At 37.2% G+C, this 21,227-nt stretch overlaps 1 protein-coding gene across 2 annotated transcripts in view; it reads right to left on the bottom strand.

The window, feature by feature from the left end:
• DCAF17 (DDB1 and CUL4 associated factor 17) overlaps positions 1 to 21,227 on the bottom strand; it is a 37,027-nt gene that overhangs the window by 2,355 nt on the left and 13,445 nt on the right. The window contains exons 9-14 of one of the 2 annotated variants that reach the window (XM_039239207.1): positions 14,112 to 14,254; positions 9,759 to 9,868; positions 6,023 to 6,113; positions 5,222 to 5,305; positions 2,601 to 2,756; positions 1,748 to 1,840 (exon numbers count right to left, since the gene is read on the bottom strand). In XM_039239207.1, coding sequence (XP_039095138.1) covers positions 1,748 to 1,840; positions 2,601 to 2,756; positions 5,222 to 5,305; positions 6,023 to 6,113; positions 9,759 to 9,868; positions 14,112 to 14,254 — 677 coding nt within the window. Of the gene's footprint in view, positions 1 to 700; positions 1,841 to 2,600; positions 2,757 to 5,221; positions 5,306 to 6,022; positions 6,114 to 9,758; positions 9,869 to 14,111; positions 14,255 to 21,227 lie in introns of those variants that run through there. The other variant, XM_039239206.1, reaches the window with a different exon arrangement.

Here is a 21,227-nt window from a genome sequence, read left to right as displayed (position 1 = left end):
CTCTAAAATGCTCTGAAAGCTTCAGATATTATATTAAATATGCATAAAACAAGAATGGACTTTTCCATTAGTAGATATAAAAGCATGAGAATTAATATATGAAGATAGTTATACCTTGCTCATGAGGTAATCACTTCTATTTTCCCAGATGGTTATTACACTTAAGGCCAGATGCAAAAAGATTTATCTTTGGCCACATACAAATATTTTCTGTTATTCTAAAACATTAGCAATCTTTCCTATTGTGCAAAAGATAGTTTTAGGTTTGTTCCCTGTATTTCTTTTAAAATTTATGGACTCTGCTACTAATTTCTTGATGTCTGGAATATGAAAATGTCTGAACACCTTTTTCTCTTCAGCACTGTTGATCATAATTAGCTTGAAATTTATCTGCAAACTTCAAGCAGAAAAGGGCAGAATTCATAACTTTCTTAACATAGGGTCAGGCGAAAACCGAAGGAAAAAACTAAAGGATTTTAATGGAAATTATCCAAGCTACAATCCCGTATTTTAACCTTAAGTTTGATTCAGCAATGATTTTTACTGCTGTTTCCTCCCCTTCTATTTTTACTAGTTCTTCTTTTGAGGCTGAAGCAGAGAAATGTGCTGAACGTGTGGATCTCAGCAACTGTATTTCTCAAACAGGAAGCAAAAAGAAACTTTATATTGCTTTTACTTAACAATCTGACGAATGATGATCTGAGTTCAAGGATTATATTTAGTGTGGTCCCAACAAAGAAGCAAAAATACTTGTTTCACAACTAAGACAGAGTCAAAAGCCTTTTCTAGCTAATCAGTCAGTCCCCAAACTAGTAAGAATTGAGATTTCATCTACTCTTCCACAAGGAGCAGAACTGGTGGGATCCAGGATACCTTTATCTTATTGCATAGGTATGAAAATACTGCCTAAGCAGAATTGGAAAATTTACCAAATGAACAGAATGGTGAAATGAGTACAACATTCTTAGATGTATTCAGAGCTAAACAGGCTACATATCAAGAAAAATTGTCACTTAAAGTTTGCCTGTTATCTTTTACATTAGTCTGTGATAGAAATGTAAACAACCAAGGTGTTCTTGGGAACACCAAGCCAAGAGAATAAAACCATGGAAGAAAAGAGAATCTGGGAACTAGAACCAATTCTTAATGCTACATATAAATACAAAACATATACATATATGTGATTAAAAACTGTGATGACATATTTTTGGCTCAAAAGTATTCTTTCACATTATGGATCTCATTTCTCACCCTTAGGCAAAGTTTGGTATACAGGATGGAGGATTTTTTTCTTTATGTCTCTTCCTCATAGTCTTACCAATCAAAATTCCATACTATCCTTTAAGAATCATGTTAAACACTTCTCCATCAATAACCTTCTCCCAACAACTGGCACCAACTTGTCTTTTGTGCTCCCCAACACTTGATATTTGCATCACCACCCGACTAAAAGCTCTAAATGCTAGGCTTCTTGGGATGTCATTCTAAAAAATCTCTCCATAAAATGAAGTCCTTATCACTTGTATGACAAGAACTTAAAAAAGAAATCACAGTCATCTGAAGTCAGCCCAAGACTTTTTCTAAAAAATACTGGAGAATTTGCTATGCAGATAACAAAGAGGAAGACCAAAAATAGTTGCTTGGATATGTGGCAAAAAGTCTCATAAATTACATCTCAAATTTTAAAATTATCTCACTCTTTTTCACAACTTCTGTTTGTTGTTTCTTCTTCGCCAGGGTCACATACCATCTGGTAAACATAGCAGCTGAAGACCCTGCTCGGTGTCTGTTCTATGTGCAGTACCAAGTCTCTGTCAAAGTAGACTTCGTGGCTGTATGTCTGTAATGAAAACACAGCCAAATGAAATCGCCTCTTCACACAACCATATTCACAAGTTTGTCACTAAAATGTCATAGCACCTATGCTAGAGATCTTCAAATATATACATGGAAGCAAAACAGTTGCTAGAAATAGTTTACTTTCATTATTTATGAACATGCAGATTACTTATGTGGCAGGCATTACAAGAAATGTTGAAGATAAAGAGCCCTGGTGTGAGGAGTCAGAACACACAGATCCCACTGTCTATATTCTCACTATGTGACAGTGGGCAAGTTGCTAAGCCTCTTAGGTATTTGATAAAACAAATGATTGGATAAAATAACAGCTACTCTTCTTTATAACTTTTATATTCTATAATAATTAAAAAAGTAAACAGATATTTCCAAGAGTGCCTAGAAACCCTATATGCTTGGATATTGTCTCTCTCTTAAATGACTGTGGGGATTCAATACAATATACTTCTATTCTTAAAAACATTACCAAACTTATAAAATGTGATAAAACCAAAGACTATGGTAAGGAAATAGGTAGCAGGACTCAAAATAACCACATAAAACTTTATCTTTAGGGCCTCTAGAAAGGTGGTGTCCTCTAGTTCCTAGGGAAGGAAGTACTTGTTTTGTCCGGCAGGATAACCTCTTTGGTGTGGTCACTGGTACAGGCGACTCTGGACTGACATCAACACAGTAACACGTTTCAATAAATGTCACCTATAAAGAAAATTCTTACAACTTTGTATTCCACGGACTCTACTCACCACATCCCATGACTCCACTAGTGGAATGCTTTTAAGTAAAGTTCCATATTCATTACAGTGGAAATCCAGGTGAGCTTTTCCTTCAGCATCTATTTGGGTAACAGCTACCACAGAAAGCAAATCCAGCTCATCTTCGTAGTCCACAATTTTAAAAGTCTTAAGGAACGGATGGGCAAGGTAGAGGAAAAAGGCACAAAATGCAGTTATCCACTTAGATTATTTCTATTTAGAGTTTAACTCTTCTATTATCTATCTATTTTTTAAATGTAGAAAGAAGAATGAATGGGTGAGAGCATAAGTAGAAATGTGTCTCCACTTTTATGCCTAGTAAAGTCCCAAGATTCTGAAGACTTAAGCAGTATCCTACAGATTTTAACAGACTCAAGTGTCAGCCAAAGTATTATTGAAATTCTCTATTAGGACAGCAAACCAGAACTTCCTCAAGTTCCAAAGAGGTTGCTGCCTCTGACCTCTGTGTTCACTGGTTCACAGACAGGACTAAATACACGCAGCTCAGTTCTGAAACCTTAAAACTACCTACTGTGTCAGAAGAGTCTTACACCAGAAAATCACAAGTCATTTCAGGAAGAACTGATGACCTATCACATACTATTTATGACTCTCTTTGCCATCTTTTTTTTTTTTTTTTTAACTCTTTTTGGTTCTCTAAAAAAAAGTAAAAATGGCTTACACTTGAGGAAGAATATTAATTAGGAACTGAAATCCAACCTACAGAACAGAACTGGCATAAGAGATGTTTCTTGGAAATGATTAATGATGGTAAAGACTTAAAAGAGAAAAATCTAACCCCATAACTCTGTTTCAAGAAGAAAACCGACTCCAGTAACCTCTCAGGAGAAGCAGATCTTTGCCAGCATTCCAAAGATGGGCTACAGGAAGGCACATTTTGGCAGGCACAAGTTTCTTTTGCCCATCACATACTAATCCTTCACTTATATTTGGTCAAACTGCTTTTTAATCTATTTATATTTTCTGCTTTTACTATCCATAATGTAAACATTTATGCAGATTTATTACACATAGTTCCTTTTTATTTACTTTTTTGCCTTAATATTACCTTGATCAAACTTTAAAGAGTGACTTCTTTCCTGGTGTCAGTGATTTTATAGCTTTTAGTCACATGTCCTTTCAGTTTTTCCTTTGTAGGCTAAAACTTTTTGTTTTCCAATCTCTTGATAGTCTTTTTTTTTAATAAAAAAAATTTTTTTTTATTACTGAGAGAGAGAGAGAGAGAGAGAGCATGAACAGGGAAGAGTCAGAGAGAGACAGAGATACAGAATCTAAAGCAGGCTCCAGGCTCTGAGCTAGCAGTCAGCAGAGCCCAATGCAGGGCTCAAAACCACTACCCAAGAGATCATGACCTGAGCCGAAGTTCGACACTCAACCAAGTCACCCAGACACTCCTTTCTTTTTTAAATTTTTTAAAATTTTATTTAACTAATCTCTTGATAGTCTTGAGACTTTTGCTACCATCTTCTCCTTGTTATTATTGTTGCTGCTTTTGGTAATTTTAGTATGTCTTTCTTGAATGTAGTTTTATATACAGGGAGCTTTCTTCTCTATTCTCAATAGATTTCTATGGTTCAAAAAATAAACACACACACACACACACACACATACACACACACACACACATAAATATATAGATCTTTCTTTTTGGAGTGTAGCCACATACTGGGACATCTCTAACCTTTTTAAAAGATTTTCAAAAATTATCTTTACAAGGCTACTCTAATATATCTACATAGAAATGGTCACACAATCAATACAGTTATCTGGTCTAAATAGACTCCGTATTCATGCAATGGTTGTATATTTCAAGCATTATCACTGTCAGCTGATTTCATAAGAACTTTCGATGCCTCTTTAAAAGAAAAGGATAAAAATGTATTAGCTCAGTGACTGGTGATGTCAAGTTTAGGCCACAGGCTGAACTAATTTACTACATCCTCACACCTTTCTTCCCTGACCCAAGATCATTAGCAAACATAGCTATGTCTTGTAAAGCAAAATCCATAAAGTCATCAGGATATATTTCCCTAGAAAGTGTGCACATTAAAAAAAAAGAAGAAGAAAAGAGAAGGGAAAAGAAGTGTATATATTGGGGCGCCTGGGTGGCTCAGTCGGTTAAGCGTCCGACTTCAGCTCAGGTCATGATCTCACGGTTCGTGGGTTTGAGCCCCACATCGGGCTCTGTGCTGACAGCCAGCTCAGAGCCTGGAGCCTGTTTCAGATTCTGTATTTCCCTTTCTCTCTGACCTTCCCCTGCTCACTCTCTCTCTCTCTCTCTCTCTCAGAAATAAATAAAACATTAAAAAAATTTTTAAAAGTATATATTAACAAAACAATAAGCTAGTGTTGTTTTCAAATTATTTTGGTTCTATGAACATTTTTGCAAGCAAAATCTTATGAATAATTCCAATAAGAGAAGAGCGGGTGATGGGGACATATTGGTTGAAATAGCATGCACAATTCTACCAATGAAGTCTGTACAGAACTATTCACCCCAATCCTCTACCCCAGAGTCTGGAAAGCATAGTTTAAAAACCACAGGGCTAGTATATACTAGTTTGGTTTGTTATGTCTGGCTAAAGTAATACCTCTTGTTCTGGGTCATCATCCAGAAGATTAAAATTTTTTTTCACCACCCGTCCAGAAGCTGTAACGGTGAATAAATTTTCATTCTATTATATGGAAAGAAATAAAAAGATATGAGGAGTCCTATTATGTGAAGTAAATAGCAAAATTGTACTAAATTTGGTTACACAATCAACCCTTCTCCAACATCCATAATTCTTTCTTCTAGTGAGAAAATTGTTTCAGATTTCTGATCCTCCAATAAAAATACTTTACTATAATAAATTAATGGCTAAAATACCAAAATAGGCAAACAATACATACAAAGATTACAGATTTGGTACTTTACTCGCTCTTCTGATTTTTGTTTTAGTATAACTAGAGCAATACTACAGTGGATCTGCTTTTGGAAATTTCTCTCTGCATAATTTTCTTCATGTTCTTAATCTGCACACTAAAAGAAAAGAACTACCTGGAGTTAAAGCATGGTATGTGATTTCTGATTCATATTTAATGCAACTTACTCTAAGTTGGTACAATTAATTAAACCCAAAGGTCGATGATGAATTCATCAATAACAACTAAAAGAGAAACCCAGAAAGGAAATAGAAATTAACAAAAGATAACTCAATATAATCAACTCTTTTCAAATCTCAATTGTGCATGAGGTTAAGCCCAGCTCCCTATGCAGACAAAAACACCCAGACTTCTACAGGATTGTGCTGTTCTTTTCAGCCACACTGAAAGAGAAACACATTTGCATACTATATGCTCAAAGAGAAAGACAGTGATATACAAAAAATTTGAAAGTACTCCTCACTTACCTTGTTCTTCTCCCTGTTGGCCAAAATGACAAAGTCTTCAGAAATCTGATACTGGGCACTATTATCTTCTACTTCATTTAGCTTTAAAACTCTGAAAAGGGAAAAAAGATTCTAAGAACATAAGACCTCAACACCCATCAAAGTGGCAAAGTGGAAGTACTAAAATAAAACTCAACAAATGAAAATTATAGTAACAACACTGAGTTAGTTCTCTCCTTGTGAGTAGTCCAAAATATTAATGTCTGATCACTTAAGTGTCCATAAACTCCTTCAAATTCAGAGATTTTGTTAGACAGAAAAACCTGTGACAACAGGGACTCCTGAAGTAGGTAATGAAGCAGCTTCCTCGGGCTATGCCATCTTCCAAACTGGCTTTATGAAAGTTACTCTTAAAGAACCTTATCTTTGTTGTCCTTCAACAGGTCTTCAATGTTTCAGCTTTAACAATAGTATTATTCTAGATATTGGCATTTTTTCTTCTGAATCTATCATGAGATATTAATGAACAACACTCAGAGTTAACTGTATGACAGACTGGATTTGGGGCACCTGGTGGCTTAGTTGGTTAGACGTCTGACTCGTGATTTTGGCTCAAGTCATGATCTCACAGTTTGTGAGTTCGAGCCCCGCATTGGGCTCCGTGCTCATGGTGTGGAGCCTGCTTGGGATTCTCTCTCTTTCTCCCCCTCTCTCTGTGTCCTTCTGGCTCTCTCTTTCTCCCGCCCTCCCTACCCCCTCTCTGGCCCTCCCTCTCTCAAAATAAATAAACATTAAAATTAAAAAAAAAAAGATAGACGTGATTAGCAACTAAGCCTACACTAAGAGTTTTCATAGAAGAGTAATATTTGAAAACTGCAATTTATTTAACACTTTTTTTTTCCTAGGACTATATTTAAAGATTTGTGTTTTCTGAGTGCAAATGGCCTAATCGATCAAACTTATTAAGCAAGAAAAATAAAATAATTCACTCACCACACACACAAATCTGTTCACAGCATTAACAAGCTTCAAAAGCACAATGTTCTTAAAGCTTAAAGTCTCAAATGCAAGCAAAGAGAATAGCAGGGAGTAGCAGCTACTGTGGCCAGAGAGAGCCAGAAGCTTTTCTTTGCCAGAGACAAAGAAATCAGATTATATTTTAAATTACTCATTCATCATCTTAATTATTTAAAAGTGCCTATATTTAAAATGCCTATCTTTTAGAACCTGACAAAAAGGCACACACTCTGTGGATCTTATTTTCTTAAACTCAAACTACTATTAAAATGTGGGTAGAGAAGCGCCTGGGTGGCTCAGCGGGTTAAGCATCTGACTCTTGATTTCAGCTCAGGTCACAATCTCACCGGTTTGTGAGATGGAGCCCTGCATCAGTGCAGAGCCTGTTTGGGATTCTCTCTGCCCCTCCCCTGTTGGAACACAGACACACACACACAAACACACACACACACACACACACACACACACACTCTCTCTCTCTCTCTCTCTCACTTTCAAAATAAATATTTTTTTAAAAAGGTGGGTAGCAACAAACATTAAAAGTAGGGTTTAATAAAGTGAAAGTACAGTTTTTAAGACTTTTTATAAAAGTTCATCATCTTATTTAATTAAGACCCTTTATCCTCTTTATAATCAATTCAGAAAAGTAGACTAATTATCATGAAGCATAAGGAATAAATAAGGCAGATGATGCCTTTCTTATTCAACAAACTTACAGAGCACAAACTGTGTGCTAAGCATCATATTCAAGTGCTAGGGTTATAAGTATTCGCAAAACAGACTCTTTCTCTGTCATTACGGAGTTGATGATTCTGTAGCTAGATATTTAAACAGATAATCACATAAATAACTAATTAAAATTATTGTGTTAGAGAAAGCTGACAGAATGGGTGCAATGAAAATATAATGGGGGAGCTAACCTAATGAAGGGTCTTAGGGAAGGACTCTGTGAAAAAGGGATATTTAAGCTGGTACATGAAATAGGAATAGAAATTAGGTAGGAGAATAGGGAGGGGAAACACATTCCAAGAGGAAACAGGTCCCCAGCTTTCTGAAAGGACAGCATTGCTGAAGTAAACTGAGAGGAAGGACGGTCTTCCAGACCATGCTAAGTACTGGTCTTTATCTCAGGAACAAGAAGCAATAAAAAGGTTAAAGTAGAATGCATTTGGTTAGGTTTTTCTGTTTGTTAATGTTTCTAAAAATCACTCTTGCTGCTGAGAAGAAAACAGACTTAAAGAGTGCAAAAATGGATTCTTGGAGTCCAAGAGGTAGCTTATTACTTCAGTCCGAGCTAGTGATGACAATGGTCTAACCAACATGGTAACAGTGGCCAAGGGGAGAAAGAGGAGGATTTAGGAAAATTTAGTAATACAACAACAACAAAGGATTCACAGTATATATCGTGTGTGTGTGTGTGTGTGTGTGTGTGTGTGTGTGTAAGGGAGAGGGAGGGGGTGGGCAAGAGGGAGAGAGAGAGAGAGAGAGATGCGGGGGGGGCAATGTACATGAATATATGTATATGAAAAGACAAGAGTATATGCATATGATGAAAGACAAGAGGGTAACAAAGTGCTAAGAATAATTCCAGATTTCTGGCTGAGCGTAGATGAGAAGTTTGGGTGAGGATATACATTTTGGAGTTTTGGTGTACACATGATCTTTGAAGCCATGGGAAAAAATAGAATCATGCAGGAAGGGAATGAAGAGTGAGAAGAAAATAGGATCTAAATCCTGAGGACATGCAATAATTAAAGTCTGGAAGACTTCCTCTAGAAGAGGATGAACATGAAAGGACATGAAGAAAGACACATCAAAGAGAGAGGGAAATATTCAGGAGAACTGTGGTGTCAGGGAAGCCAAGTAAAGAGTATTTCAAGGAAGGAACGGTCAACTGGATGTAAGATGTGGGTCAACAAAACAAGGTTTACTTCAAACAACTCCTGTAGTAAAGCTATCTTTTACACCAAAAAACAATCATCTCTCTCATTCATCCTGGAGAATTAAAACCTGATAAAGACAAGCCAATCTGAATCTCCTTTTACCCATATTATCATCCATCAAAGAATTTGGGGGCACCTGGGTGCCTCAGTCGGTTGACGTCCAACTTCGGCTCAGGTCATGATCTCATGGTTTGTGGGTTCGAGCCCCATGTCGGGCTCTGTGCTGACAGCTAGCTCAGAGCCTGGAGCCTGTTTCAGATTCTGTGTCTCCCTCTCTTTCTGCCCCTCCCCTGCTCACACTGTCTCTCTCTCTCTCTTTCTCTCTCAGAAATAAAAAACATTAAAAAAAATTTTTATAAAAAAAGAATTTATTTTAATGTAATATCCACAAACAGTAATGGAGGGTGAAAGAATAAAGTCAGGTTCTCTGAGGAAGCAACCTACAACAAGCTAATTATTTTTATAATTGGGTCAGCAGTTAGCTGGCAAAAATAACATGCCAATAAATGCTTCCAAAGTTACTTGTCACTTTAAAGTAACTAATGAAAATACTCACTTGAAGGGCACCTGGGTGGCTCGCTTGGTTAAGCATCTGGCTCTTGATTTGGGCTCAGGTCACGATCTCAAGGTTCATGAGTTCAAGCTCTGCATTGGGCTCTGTGCTGATGGTGCAGAGCCTGCTTGGGATTCTCTCTCTCTCCCTCTTTCTCTGTTCCTCCCCTACTTGTGCATGCTCACTCTCTCTCACTCGCTCTCTCTCTCTCAAAATAAATAAATAAACTTAAAAAAATACTCACTTGACCTGATTTGGACCGACATGTATTATTCTACCAGAAGCATCAGGATGAAAATAGATCCAGTCAGATTCTAGAGAACAACATTCCATTTCTTGGATCCCATTTTTTGCCTAAAGTTGGGAAAAATATTGAAAATAAGGATTAAGGGAGAATAAAGTAAGTTTCCAAATGTAATATCAATGATAGAGTAAATCAAAGATACAGGGAAGAGAAAATATCAGAAGTTGAACTGAGATATGCAGAAGAACTGAATTGGGGCAGTCATACTTATGAAATCTAGAACATTTGCACTGTACTATACAATTTACCCTGCAAATAAAAACCTAACAGTAATCCCATCTCAAGCATCTATTTTGTGTCAGGCATTGCTGTAGATGTTTTAGAGCCATTTCATTTGATTTTAATAACACTCACAGCATATATTACTGCCCCCATTTTGATGATAAATCACAAAGAGGACAAATCATTTGCTCAATGTTTTGCAGCTGCCGAAACAGCAGCTCTGACTCCAAAGTCCAAGGACTTTCCATTATATAACTCTGTACAGTTATGCACATGCAGCCCCCTACAACTTCTTCCCTTGCCCATCCCCAAAAAAATGTCAAAAAGAGTGGGTAACATACAAATAAACATGCAACCCAATCTAAAATCTCAGAAACAGGTCTTATAATCTTCTTGGGTAAGTCAGATATTAACCTCTAATAATGAGGAAATGGTTCAATACTGCTTAGCCTTTTAGGCAAGGAGAGATTTATTTCATGACAGAACATTTAGACATTAAAATAAAGAGAAAGTTACCTCCATGATATATGATCACACATGTACATAAATGTTTTACCTATACATTGGAGCACTGGGAACTAATACCAGCATGGATACATTAGTTTCATTTAATTTCTTTAATTTGTCCAATGCAAAATGAAGTGATACCACCTTTCCTATTAGATACTCATAGAAGTTTTTGAAATATTAACTTATTAATTTCATTAGCATATACTGACAGGATGCTATGTCTTAAGTATCACACTAGGTGTTCCTACCACACATGAACAAAACATAGCTCTTGCCATCAAAAAGCTCATTATCAAGAAGGGAGGCAGAAACACAAGCAGAACAGAAAAAGATGGTGTAGAAAACAGTGATCGAACCATGCACAGGATATTATCGAGCATTCAACCCAGGTGAGTGGAATTTCAGGAAGAAAAAAGGAGCTTGAAGTAAGCCTTAAAGGATGAGTATAAAATGGCTACAAGAGATGGCAAAACCTGAAGCACAAAAACGTTAATCTATACAGCATGTGTGTGCATGCACATGAATAACAATTTTAATTCTGGCTCCTAGAAAAGATGTACAGTGTCCATTACAGGAGATGTATGAGACTAGAGAATTAGGTGGGGGCTACTTTTTTTAATGTCATGCTTTAAAAAAAAATGGAATTTAACACATATTCTGTATTAGTGAATGTTTTGATTTTTCAGAAATTTTTATAAGTATCCTAATAATTTCTAATAGGAATGGTGGTATTATCACATTGTATATATAAGAAAATAAATGAAATTAAATACCCTGGCTGCAACCACTGAAATTAACGTGTCCAAGATGGCATTAGCTCCAGGCGTCCCTTTAATATAAAACATGCACATACTATACATATATTTCTTTAGACACTTCTCTTTATTGTAATAACTATAACATGCAAAAAAAATTTTATCTTTTAAATATAACACAACATTATTACCAGCTTCTGCAGTTTTTGTTATGTGCTTGAATGCCAGATTTTAAAACTCAGTTTAATAGAAAGCTAGGAAACATTTTCTGAATTCTTCAGTTTGGCTTCATGTGTTTTTGGGTTATCTACTACTCTTCTGACTGACAGGTGGGGAAGTAATGGGCATATGCATCCTTACATTAATGTCCCTACCACAAAGGTATTTGGCAAAAGGACTGAAAACTTCCTCTGGATTTGGCAACTAGTTATGAATATGTTGAAATACAGATCTCTGGGGCGCCTGGGTGGCTTAGTCGGTTAAGCGTCCGACTTTCCCTTAGGTCATGATCTCGCGGTTCGTGGGTTCGGGCCCCGCGTCGGGCTCTGTGCTGACTGCCAGCTCAGAGCCTGGAGCCTGTTTCAGTCTGTGACTCCCTCTCTCTCTGACCCTCCCCTGCTCATGCTGTCTCTCTCTCTCTCCTAGAAATAAATAAAAACATTTAAAAAAAAATAAAAAAATAAAAAAAAATAAAAAAAAAGAAATACAGATCTGACTAGATGTTATAATCAGTTATTACAGGAAAGTACTTGATAGAGATGCTTGATATAGATGTTGGAAGCCATTTTATGCATGCACACACACATGCATACGCACACAAAACAATATGCATTATCTGTTCTTATATAAAAAGACTATCCGGGGGCGCCTGGGTGGCTTAGTCGGTTAAGCGTCCGACTTTCGCTTAGGTCATGATCTCGCGGTTTGTGGGTTCGAGCCCCGCGTTGGGCTCTGTGCTGACTGCCAGCTCGGAGCTTGGATCCTGTTTCAGAATCTGTGTCTCCCTCTCTCTCTGACCCTCCCCTGCTCACACTGTCTCTCTCTCTCTCCTAGAAATAAATAAAAATATTTAAAAAAAAAAAAAAAAAGACTATCCACAATGTGAATTGTACGGGGTTTGACAGGATGGAAAAATTAAGTGAAAGAGAGCTATGACAGGTCCTGGTGGTTGAAGAATGTTCACTGGCTAAGAGGTGAACAACCAAATCACAGACTTGTCATGACAGCCTCTATCTAGAAAGACCACTGTAAAAGAGGAGGTCACTGGAGCTGCCACATGTGACAGGTAAATGAGAAAATGGAAGGAAGAATGTTCCCACAAAAGAAAACTAGAAGACACTATACATAGTGTTCCCTGGTGGCGACATCAAGGGCAATAGATAACTGGACCCAAGACTATGTTGATTTTCAGTGTGGTATAAGGTGGCCTGTGATCTAAAAGCCACTGAATCGAACAGTGAGTGACTGAGCATGATCCTGGAAGAGATGGATATGGAATAAGTGGATCTGCTTCAGAAAAAGTAGGTTAGTCTCATATATCAAGAGGTTCCAGAAATAAACTACACTATCTCAGCAGTAGAAATCAAAGATGGAACCCCTCCACTCCTCATTGTGCACTCACTCTTTGGGACTTATCTTAATTACTGTACTTAACAGACTGTATCTTACTTATCTACATGTGTGCTTTTGACAGCATAAGGAACTTGAAGGAAGGGAAGGTGTCCCCAGCCATGCCTGGCCCACATTAGGCACACATAAATTAAATTAAATGATAAATCAATGCCTAAATCATTTTCAAAAAGAAAATAAAGAAAAATGAACTCAAGGGGTAGAAATTTCTATTGTCGGGGCACATGGGTGGCTCAGTCGGTTAAGCGTCCGACTTCAGCTCAGGTCATGATCTCACAGTTCGTGGGTTCGAGCCCTGCATGAGGGTCTGTGCTAACAGCTAGCTCAGAGCCTGGGGCCTGTTTCGGATTCTGTGTCTCCCTCTCTCTCTGACCCTCCCCTACTCATGCTGTGTGTCTCTCTCTCAGAAATAAATAAAACATAAAAAAAAATATTAAAAAAAAGAGAAAATTCTATTTTCTTACCATGTCTTAGCATTTCTTCCTATCCTGCCCTAAGTAATTAAAGTCCTTGAAAATTCAAAGTGTTTCAGTGCTTACATTGTGACCAACAGAGTTCTACCTGGTTCTGCTCTGGAAAGCAAATGGCAGCAAACCATGAAAAAACAACCAACTACACATTCCACCAGCAAGTTCCAAGGCAACCTGAACATATTCCAACAATAATTCCCACTACGGAGCTTCAGAGATGTTTTGCACAAGATCTCATGAGAAATCTTTGGTCTCTAAGAATTTACAAATGGTAATACTTTTAAATTCTTGGTAGTCAAGCATTTGTTATACTCCTTGTATTCTTCTTTTTTTTTTTTTTTAAATTTTTTTAATGTTTTATTTATTTCTAGGAGAGAGAGAGAGAGACAGCGTGAGCAGGGGAGGGTCAGAGAGAGAGGGAGTCACAGACTGAAACAGGCTCCAGGCTCTGAGCTGGCAGTCAGCACAGAGCCCGATGCGGGGCTCGAACCCACGAACCGCGAGATCATGACCTAAGCGAAAGTCGGACGCTTAACCGACTAAGCCACCCAGGCTCCCCACTCCTTGTATTCTTCTGTACCTAACATTGTTTACATATTATTAATACAAACAAAAAGTAATTCTTTGGAATTCTTATTACAGAAGTAGAAAATAAAGAATTTCTGATACACATTTACTACTAAAAAGTCTGATCACTCATGATTTACCAAGGAATTATCTTTCAGGGCACAAATATGGAAAACTCCTTTCTGTTTCTTCTTATTAGGTGTGATGATGTAGTGCCAAGGATGGCCTCCAATCTGGAAAGCATTCTCCAGGGAGGACACCTCAAAGAGCAGTGGTGGTGAGTCTGCAGAGATGGGCAAAAGGAATTTATTAGTTTCTCTGTTCTGGTAGCCTGGGAACATTCATGATGCATGCATATAGATGAGAAGTTTTCATTAATGAGAAGTTACTACGTTTAAGAAATAAAATCTAATCAGGAAAGAGGTTGATTGCTAAGAAAAGAGAAAGCTGGTAGGCAACAAATGTTATGTGACAAGTCAACTTTCTAGACATCTGTTCTCAGGATATGTGTGACCTGCAGCTGAATGGAGATAAAAAGTGGACTGATGTGCTTATGATGGCAAAAAATGACAAAGTACATCTAATAAAAGCAGCTGCCATTTACTAGACATGTATGTATAAGATTCTAGGTTAAATACTATTCCCAACGCTCATAACAATCCTACAATATAATTAGGCCTAATAATTTCCTTCAGATGTGAAGAAGAGATCTTTCATATTCCAGACTAACAGGTTATACTTAGCAAACTTTATAAGAACAGTCTTAAGAATTCCATGATATAAGTGATATTAGTCATAATAAATGTAACCACTTAGGATAGGTCCTGTCACAGTGGTAGCTTTATTAAAGGATAGCCCGTACTACTAGTATTATCTTTAGATAATTAACTAGTTTAGATACACCTAGCCATTCACTGTCTTTTAGAGACTAACACCATGAAAGAAGTATCTGTCGGTGCCTCTTAGTCATCTTTTTAATGACAACTGATTGTAAGTAGAGTGAAACAGAAACTTCTCTTACAGAAATGTGTAAGTAGAAGGTACTACAGCTTTAGAATATACCACCCAGGCTGTTTCAGCAAGTGGTTACTTGGTGACTCTTTTATTACCCCTCTACCTTAAGTATTTAATCTTTCGTTATGAGGCCATCACTGCCAGTAAAGGGGTTTGCTTTAGAAAGACCATTCACTCGAGTCCTAAGTTACACATATAAGTGTGTGCTTTGGGGTGCATGGGTGGTTCAGTCACTTAAGCATCTGACTCTTGATTTTGGCTCAGGTCATGATCTCACCGTTTTGTGAGATCAAACCCTATGTCAGGCTGACAGCATGGAACCTGTTTGGGACTCTCTCCCCCTCTGTCTGTCCTTCCCTGGCTTGTGTTCTCTTTCTCAAAATAAATAATTAATCCTAAAAAAAAAAAAGTGTGTGGTTTATTAGGCCTCTTCATAAGGACAATTTACTGGGCAGGAGAAAAATAATGAAAAGTGAATTCACAAACTTACAGTCCTGTTTTAAAGCTTTTAGGAAGAGAGTAATATTCTTTATAGAGAAGTCTTCTCAATGAGACAAAAAAATAAACCCAACAGAAAACTCAGCAAAAAACATTAGGTAAATTATGAAAGAAATACAAACATCACATGTGATAATACCGTAGCTATGAATTGATGGTGAATGAGGAAAAAATTATAAAAAGAAAAAATATAATTAAAAATTTTTTAACGTTTATTTTTGAGAGAGAGAGAGAGAGAGAGAGAGAGAGAGAATGAGGGGGGGAGGGGCAGAAAAAAAGAGAGGGAGACACAGAATCTGAAGCAGGTTCCAGGCTCTGAGCTGTCAGCACAGAGCCCAACGTGGAGCTTGAACTCAGGAACCATCAGATTATGACCTGAGTCAAAGTTGGACACTTACCCTACTGACCCACCCAGGAGCCCCAAAAGAATATAATTAGAGTTTGAATTTGGGGTTAAAATTTTAAGTAGGTATTTTACAGAGAATATAAAATAGGTATTATAGGAAAAAATCAATGCAAAAAGATACGCTAAAAAGAAATACTTTTCTCAGCAGCTGCTAAAAAGGGCCCCAGAGTAGCAATGGGACTCTGCTCATCACAATTCTGATGGGTCCCCAGTAACCTCAAATTTTGATCTCTAATACTATTTTCAACTAGAGTCCTAGAAGTTCTCAGAGAGTAGCTGATTCCATGTCTTGTCATGAAGAAATTTTAAGATAGGTCTGAACTGTCCAGTTGTTGTGATAAAGGATATTTATAGGACGGCAGGGTAGTATTAAAAGAATAAGAGAGTCAGCAAAAGGGACTCCTACTGGCTAGACTGTGAAAAGAGAGGCATGAAAAAGAAAATAATGATATTGATTATAATGCTCTGAGTCTGTGAAAGGTCAAGCAATGATACTTCAGAGTTTTAATATAAGTTGTACAAAATCTATTGTTTATAAAAGAATAGCTATAATAGGATACAATTTTTCTGTAATTTTAAAATATAGGGACTAGATCAGGAAAATGCAAATCCAAACCATAATGAGATACTGCCTCATACCTGTTAGAATGTCTATTATTAAAAAGATAAAAGGGGTACCTGGGTGGCTCAGTTGGTTGACTCTTGATTTTAGCTCAGGTCATGATCCCAGGGTTGTGGGATTGAGCCCTGCATCAGGCTCTGTGCTGAGAGTGGAGCCCGCTTAAGATTCTCTCTCTCTCTCTCTCTCTCTCTCTCATCTCTCCCTCCCCACACACTCTAAAATTAAAAAATAACAAGATAAGAAATAACAGCAGTTGGAGAGGATGTAAAGAAAAGGGAACTCTCGTGCACTGTTGCTGGGAATGTAAATTGGTGCAGCCACTAAGGAAAACAGAATGGAGGTTCTTCAAAAATTAAAAATAGAACTACCATATGATCCAGCAATTCCACTACTGGTTATTTACCCAAAGAAAATAAAAACACTAATTTGAAAAGATATATGCACTCCTATGTTCATTGGAGCATTATTTATAGGAGTTCATAGAGACAGAGAACAGACTGGTGGTTATCATAGGGGAAGGGGGTCAACTGTATGGTGAAAGTAGTAACTAGATTTACTGTGGTGATCATGTTGTAGTGTATACAAAAATTAAAAAAAAAATTTAGGTGAAATGAGTCTATTGAAGATATAGAGCAAACAGATACAGATGAACTCTCTGGGAGACTCAGAAAGGAAAGAAGCATGAGTCTCATCTTTGCTTAGGGTCTAAGGTTTTTTACTGAGGATGGCAATCTGGTGTACATGTCCTCTCAGGCATCCAGGAAATGGTTAGAATAAAGACAAGGGCTCAGGTTCTTTTCCTAGGAGGCAGGGGAATCTTGGTGTAGAAATATCTAGCTCTGGTAGTCTGGAAGGCACATATGATAGCTTCGTCCAGTCATTCTCACCTGGTCCTTCCTTAGATGTCATTTATTCTAGAGAATCATCAACTCCTCACCCCTTACAAGAAAGGCATAGGCTATTTTCATTATAAGGCATGTGTAAAGTGGGGTAGGAATGCTGGTCTTAGCAGGAAGAGAAGCCGGAAAAAAAGCAAAGGAAAAAAAACAGCTTTTACTCTCATGGGGTCCCCTTCAGTTTCCCTGTCACATTCCCTGCTATGGGATCTTTATCGTCCTTATTCTTAAGGGATGTTGAAGGGTGAAGGTCTCATCTTCTGTAGCTTCTTCAGGCTGAAAGGGATTGCAGATCCTACCTAACAGGAAGCATAAAAATCCCGAGCTATCTCACTAAACTAAAGGGCCCCTAGTTGCAGATTGTTTGAGTTGGAGGCATGGCCTCATCATAAGAACAGGATGTTTCCTACAGTCATTGAGATAATTTGTCTGACATATTTATGCAGAGCACGTAATTAACAATAGCCCCCTAGCACAATTACTATCATAGCTAGTAAAAGAAGTGTTTTCCATCAAGACTATCTATTTCCGCTAAACCACTGAAAGAATGAGAGGAGTCAGACATTGCTTTAGTTTGTGTGTGCATGTCTGCTAAAACTTTTGATAGAGATTAGAGTCATCTGGGATATATACGTAAATTTAGTCTTAATATTAGCATAAGTTTCTTCCTGAGCTCCAGTCAGGATATCAACGTTTTGGAGGACCACCTTTTGAATTTGACGGTGGCAGCATGTTAGGTTTGGTTAAAGGTGGCCACTGTATGTTTCACTAAAGCCTCTATTTATAATTTTAGTTATAGACATGACTCCCAGGACAAATATGGCTAAGGAATAAAACCACAAAGAGTTCTTCTTTGCCTTAATAATATTCTAATCATGAGGAATCACTGGCAAGTAGGAGATGACTTGTCTTGAGAAAAATTGAATTATTATGCTGTACACCTGAAACTAATCTAATATTATATATCAATTTTATTTCAATAAAAAATAGGTAGCTAATCTTATATATTTCTTCTATTAAATGAATGTTTGTTTAAAATAATTTAGATATACATTACGTGACAATACAAGGTACTGAATAGAGTATACAATATACCACATTTGGTGTAAGAAAGAAGGTAACATTTAAAGAATACATATGCATGTTTATTTTTATAAAAAGAAACAACAGAGGGATAACCTAGAAACCAAAAATAATGATTACTTAGAGGGGCAGGGTGGAAATGGGGGAGGGAAGTAACAGAATGGAAGTACTATTTATGGATGCAGCAAAATTTCTCAGACTATATCTTTTTATATAGTTTTGACCATTAAAACATACACGTTTTACAACTTCAGGAATAAAGGCAAAAGGGAAAAAATAAACCTAAAATTGAAAAACTGAAACAAATGAACCTAATTACATAAAACTGGTAACCTAATAACACAGAAAAATAATTTCAGGTAATCTCTGAACACATTACTCTGATAGTACACTCACTGGGCTGTACACTAAGGACAAAAGGAACTGCAGAGAAAAACTAACCTTCACACTATACTTTAGTTTTCAGTAGTAGCATTGTTATGGCAAGTTCAAGATTATCACGTATATATTATAGGGTAAAGTTTCACTAGGAACAAGAAGTTTAGTAGGAGCCAAAAGAAATACAAATATAAAATCAAAGAACAATTGGGGTGCTTGGGTGGCTCAGTTGGTTAGTGGTCTGACTTCAGCTCAGGTCATGATCCCATGGCTCATGAGTTTGAGCTCCATGTTGGGCTCTGTGCTGGTAGCTCAGAGCCTGGAGCCTGCTTCGGATTCTGTGTCTCCCTCTGTCTCTGCCCTTCCCTACTTGCATTCTGTCTCTATCTCAAAAATAAACATTTAAAAAAAATCAAAGAACAATTAAATTAGAAATATGAGAATGAACTAAGACATTTTTGTTTTCATATATTTCCCAGCTCTGTTCACCAAAAATAAAGACATCCAGCTGCACTGAGCACAACTTGGTGATCTTGGTCTATGTTGTGGGTTGAAATGTGCCCCTCAAAAAGATATGTCGAATTCCTAACCCCTGGTATTGATGAATGTGACTTTATTTGGAAACAGGGTTTTTGCAGAGGTCATGCTGGATAAGGGTGGGCCCTAAAACCCATGACTGGTGTTTTTATAAGGAGAGATTTGAAGACAGAATGAAGAAGGCAATGTGAAGACAGGCAGAGAGGGCAGCTTTGCTGCCACAAACCAAGAAACGCCAAGGACTGTCAGCAACAACTAGAGGCTAAAAGAAGCAAGGAAAGATTCTTTCCTAGAGCCTTCAGACGACCTGAGGTTGTCTCTGTCAGCACTTGAATTTCAGACTACTAGCCTCCAAAACTGTGAGAGATTAAATTTCTGTTGTGTAGGGGCGCCTGGTGGCTTAGTCAGTTAAGCGTCCGACTTTCGCTTAGGTCATGATCTCGCGGTTCGTGGGTTCGAGCCCCGCGTCGGGCTCTGTGCTGACTGCCAGCTCAGAGCCTGGAGCCTGTTTCGGAGTCTGTCACTCCCTCTCTCTCTGACCCTCCCCTGCTCACGCTGTCTCTTTCTCTCTCTCCTAGAAATAAATAAATTAAAATAATAATAATAATAAATTTCTTTTGTGTAAAGCTACCAGTGTGTGGTGTTTCCGCAGTCCTAGGGCACTAACACAGTCATGAGGGCGTTCTCTCCTAAAACAGCTCCTTGTCAGATCCAGGACATGGAGAGTAAAAGGTAAACCTGAGATATATAATTGTTCTAGAAAAGCAAGGAAATTCTCCAAGACTCTTGAGGTATGTCAAGATGGAGTTCTCACTGGGCAAATATGGGGTAATTTGAACATCATGAAGAATAATGGCTGTAACTATATAATTTTGGATAGATGAAAATCCATGAGTCCACTGTGATTATAAATGTGTGCTGACCTCTAAAATATTTTGACATCTTGGAAGTGACTATTAACACCAACTCCTTGCTTAAATACTGATACTTAAAGAGAAATAATAAGTATTTACCTTGCCTTTTTAGGAGGAATTATAGTTCATTCCTAGGTGATGAGTGAAAGATTTTATTTACAGAAAAATGTCAGTTATTAAAGGTAGAAGGAATGACAGAATCTTTTCAAATGGCCATTCTGCCACCCACAGGGACACAACTGATTCAGGCATTAATAGTTACAAGAAAATTCTCATGTTATCTGTAATAACAGAAATATAAAAACAGCCTAAATGTCTAAAGTAGTGAACTGGTCCCACAAAATTAGAGTTCATCCATAGAATGATATATAAGTCCTTAAAACTTCAAGGAGCTGTGTACATGCATACACATGGAATTACATTTTAGCAAAGGTAATGTAAGCACCACATTCAAAAAGTATCACCAGGTACATAAGGAAAAATAAGTGTTTCTTTCATCTGTATCCCTCAGAGGTAACTACTGTTTACCAGGTTTTTGTGTGTCCTTCCTTATATTCCAAGCAAATCTAAAAGCCTATGCTCATGTGTACATTTTTAACATATGACTATGAATTCTTCATATAAATGAAGCTTTTTACGTACAGTTTTCCACTCCTTTTTATCATTTATTAACATATATTGGAAATTGCTCTGTAACAATACAAAAAATTCTTTCTTTATAACAATTAAATTTATGATACAGCCAAACAATGCAACAATATTAGTGTCACCTATCAATGTATACATTGTTTCTAACCATTTGCTATTAGAAACAATGTTATAATGTACACTTGTCATTTTGTACACATGTGAATGTATCTGCTAGAAGTTCCCAGACATGGGATTGTTCAAGGAGTATATACATTTAA

This window comes from Hyaena hyaena, unplaced genomic scaffold (genome assembly GCF_003009895.1).
Source record: "Hyaena hyaena isolate Hyena2069 unplaced genomic scaffold, ASM300989v1 scaffold_154, whole genome shotgun sequence".
Classification (NCBI taxonomy): Eukaryota; Metazoa; Chordata; class Mammalia; order Carnivora; family Hyaenidae; genus Hyaena; species Hyaena hyaena.
Note: the sequence above shows the minus strand (reverse complement) of the source record. Positions and strands in the feature narration are given on the sequence as shown.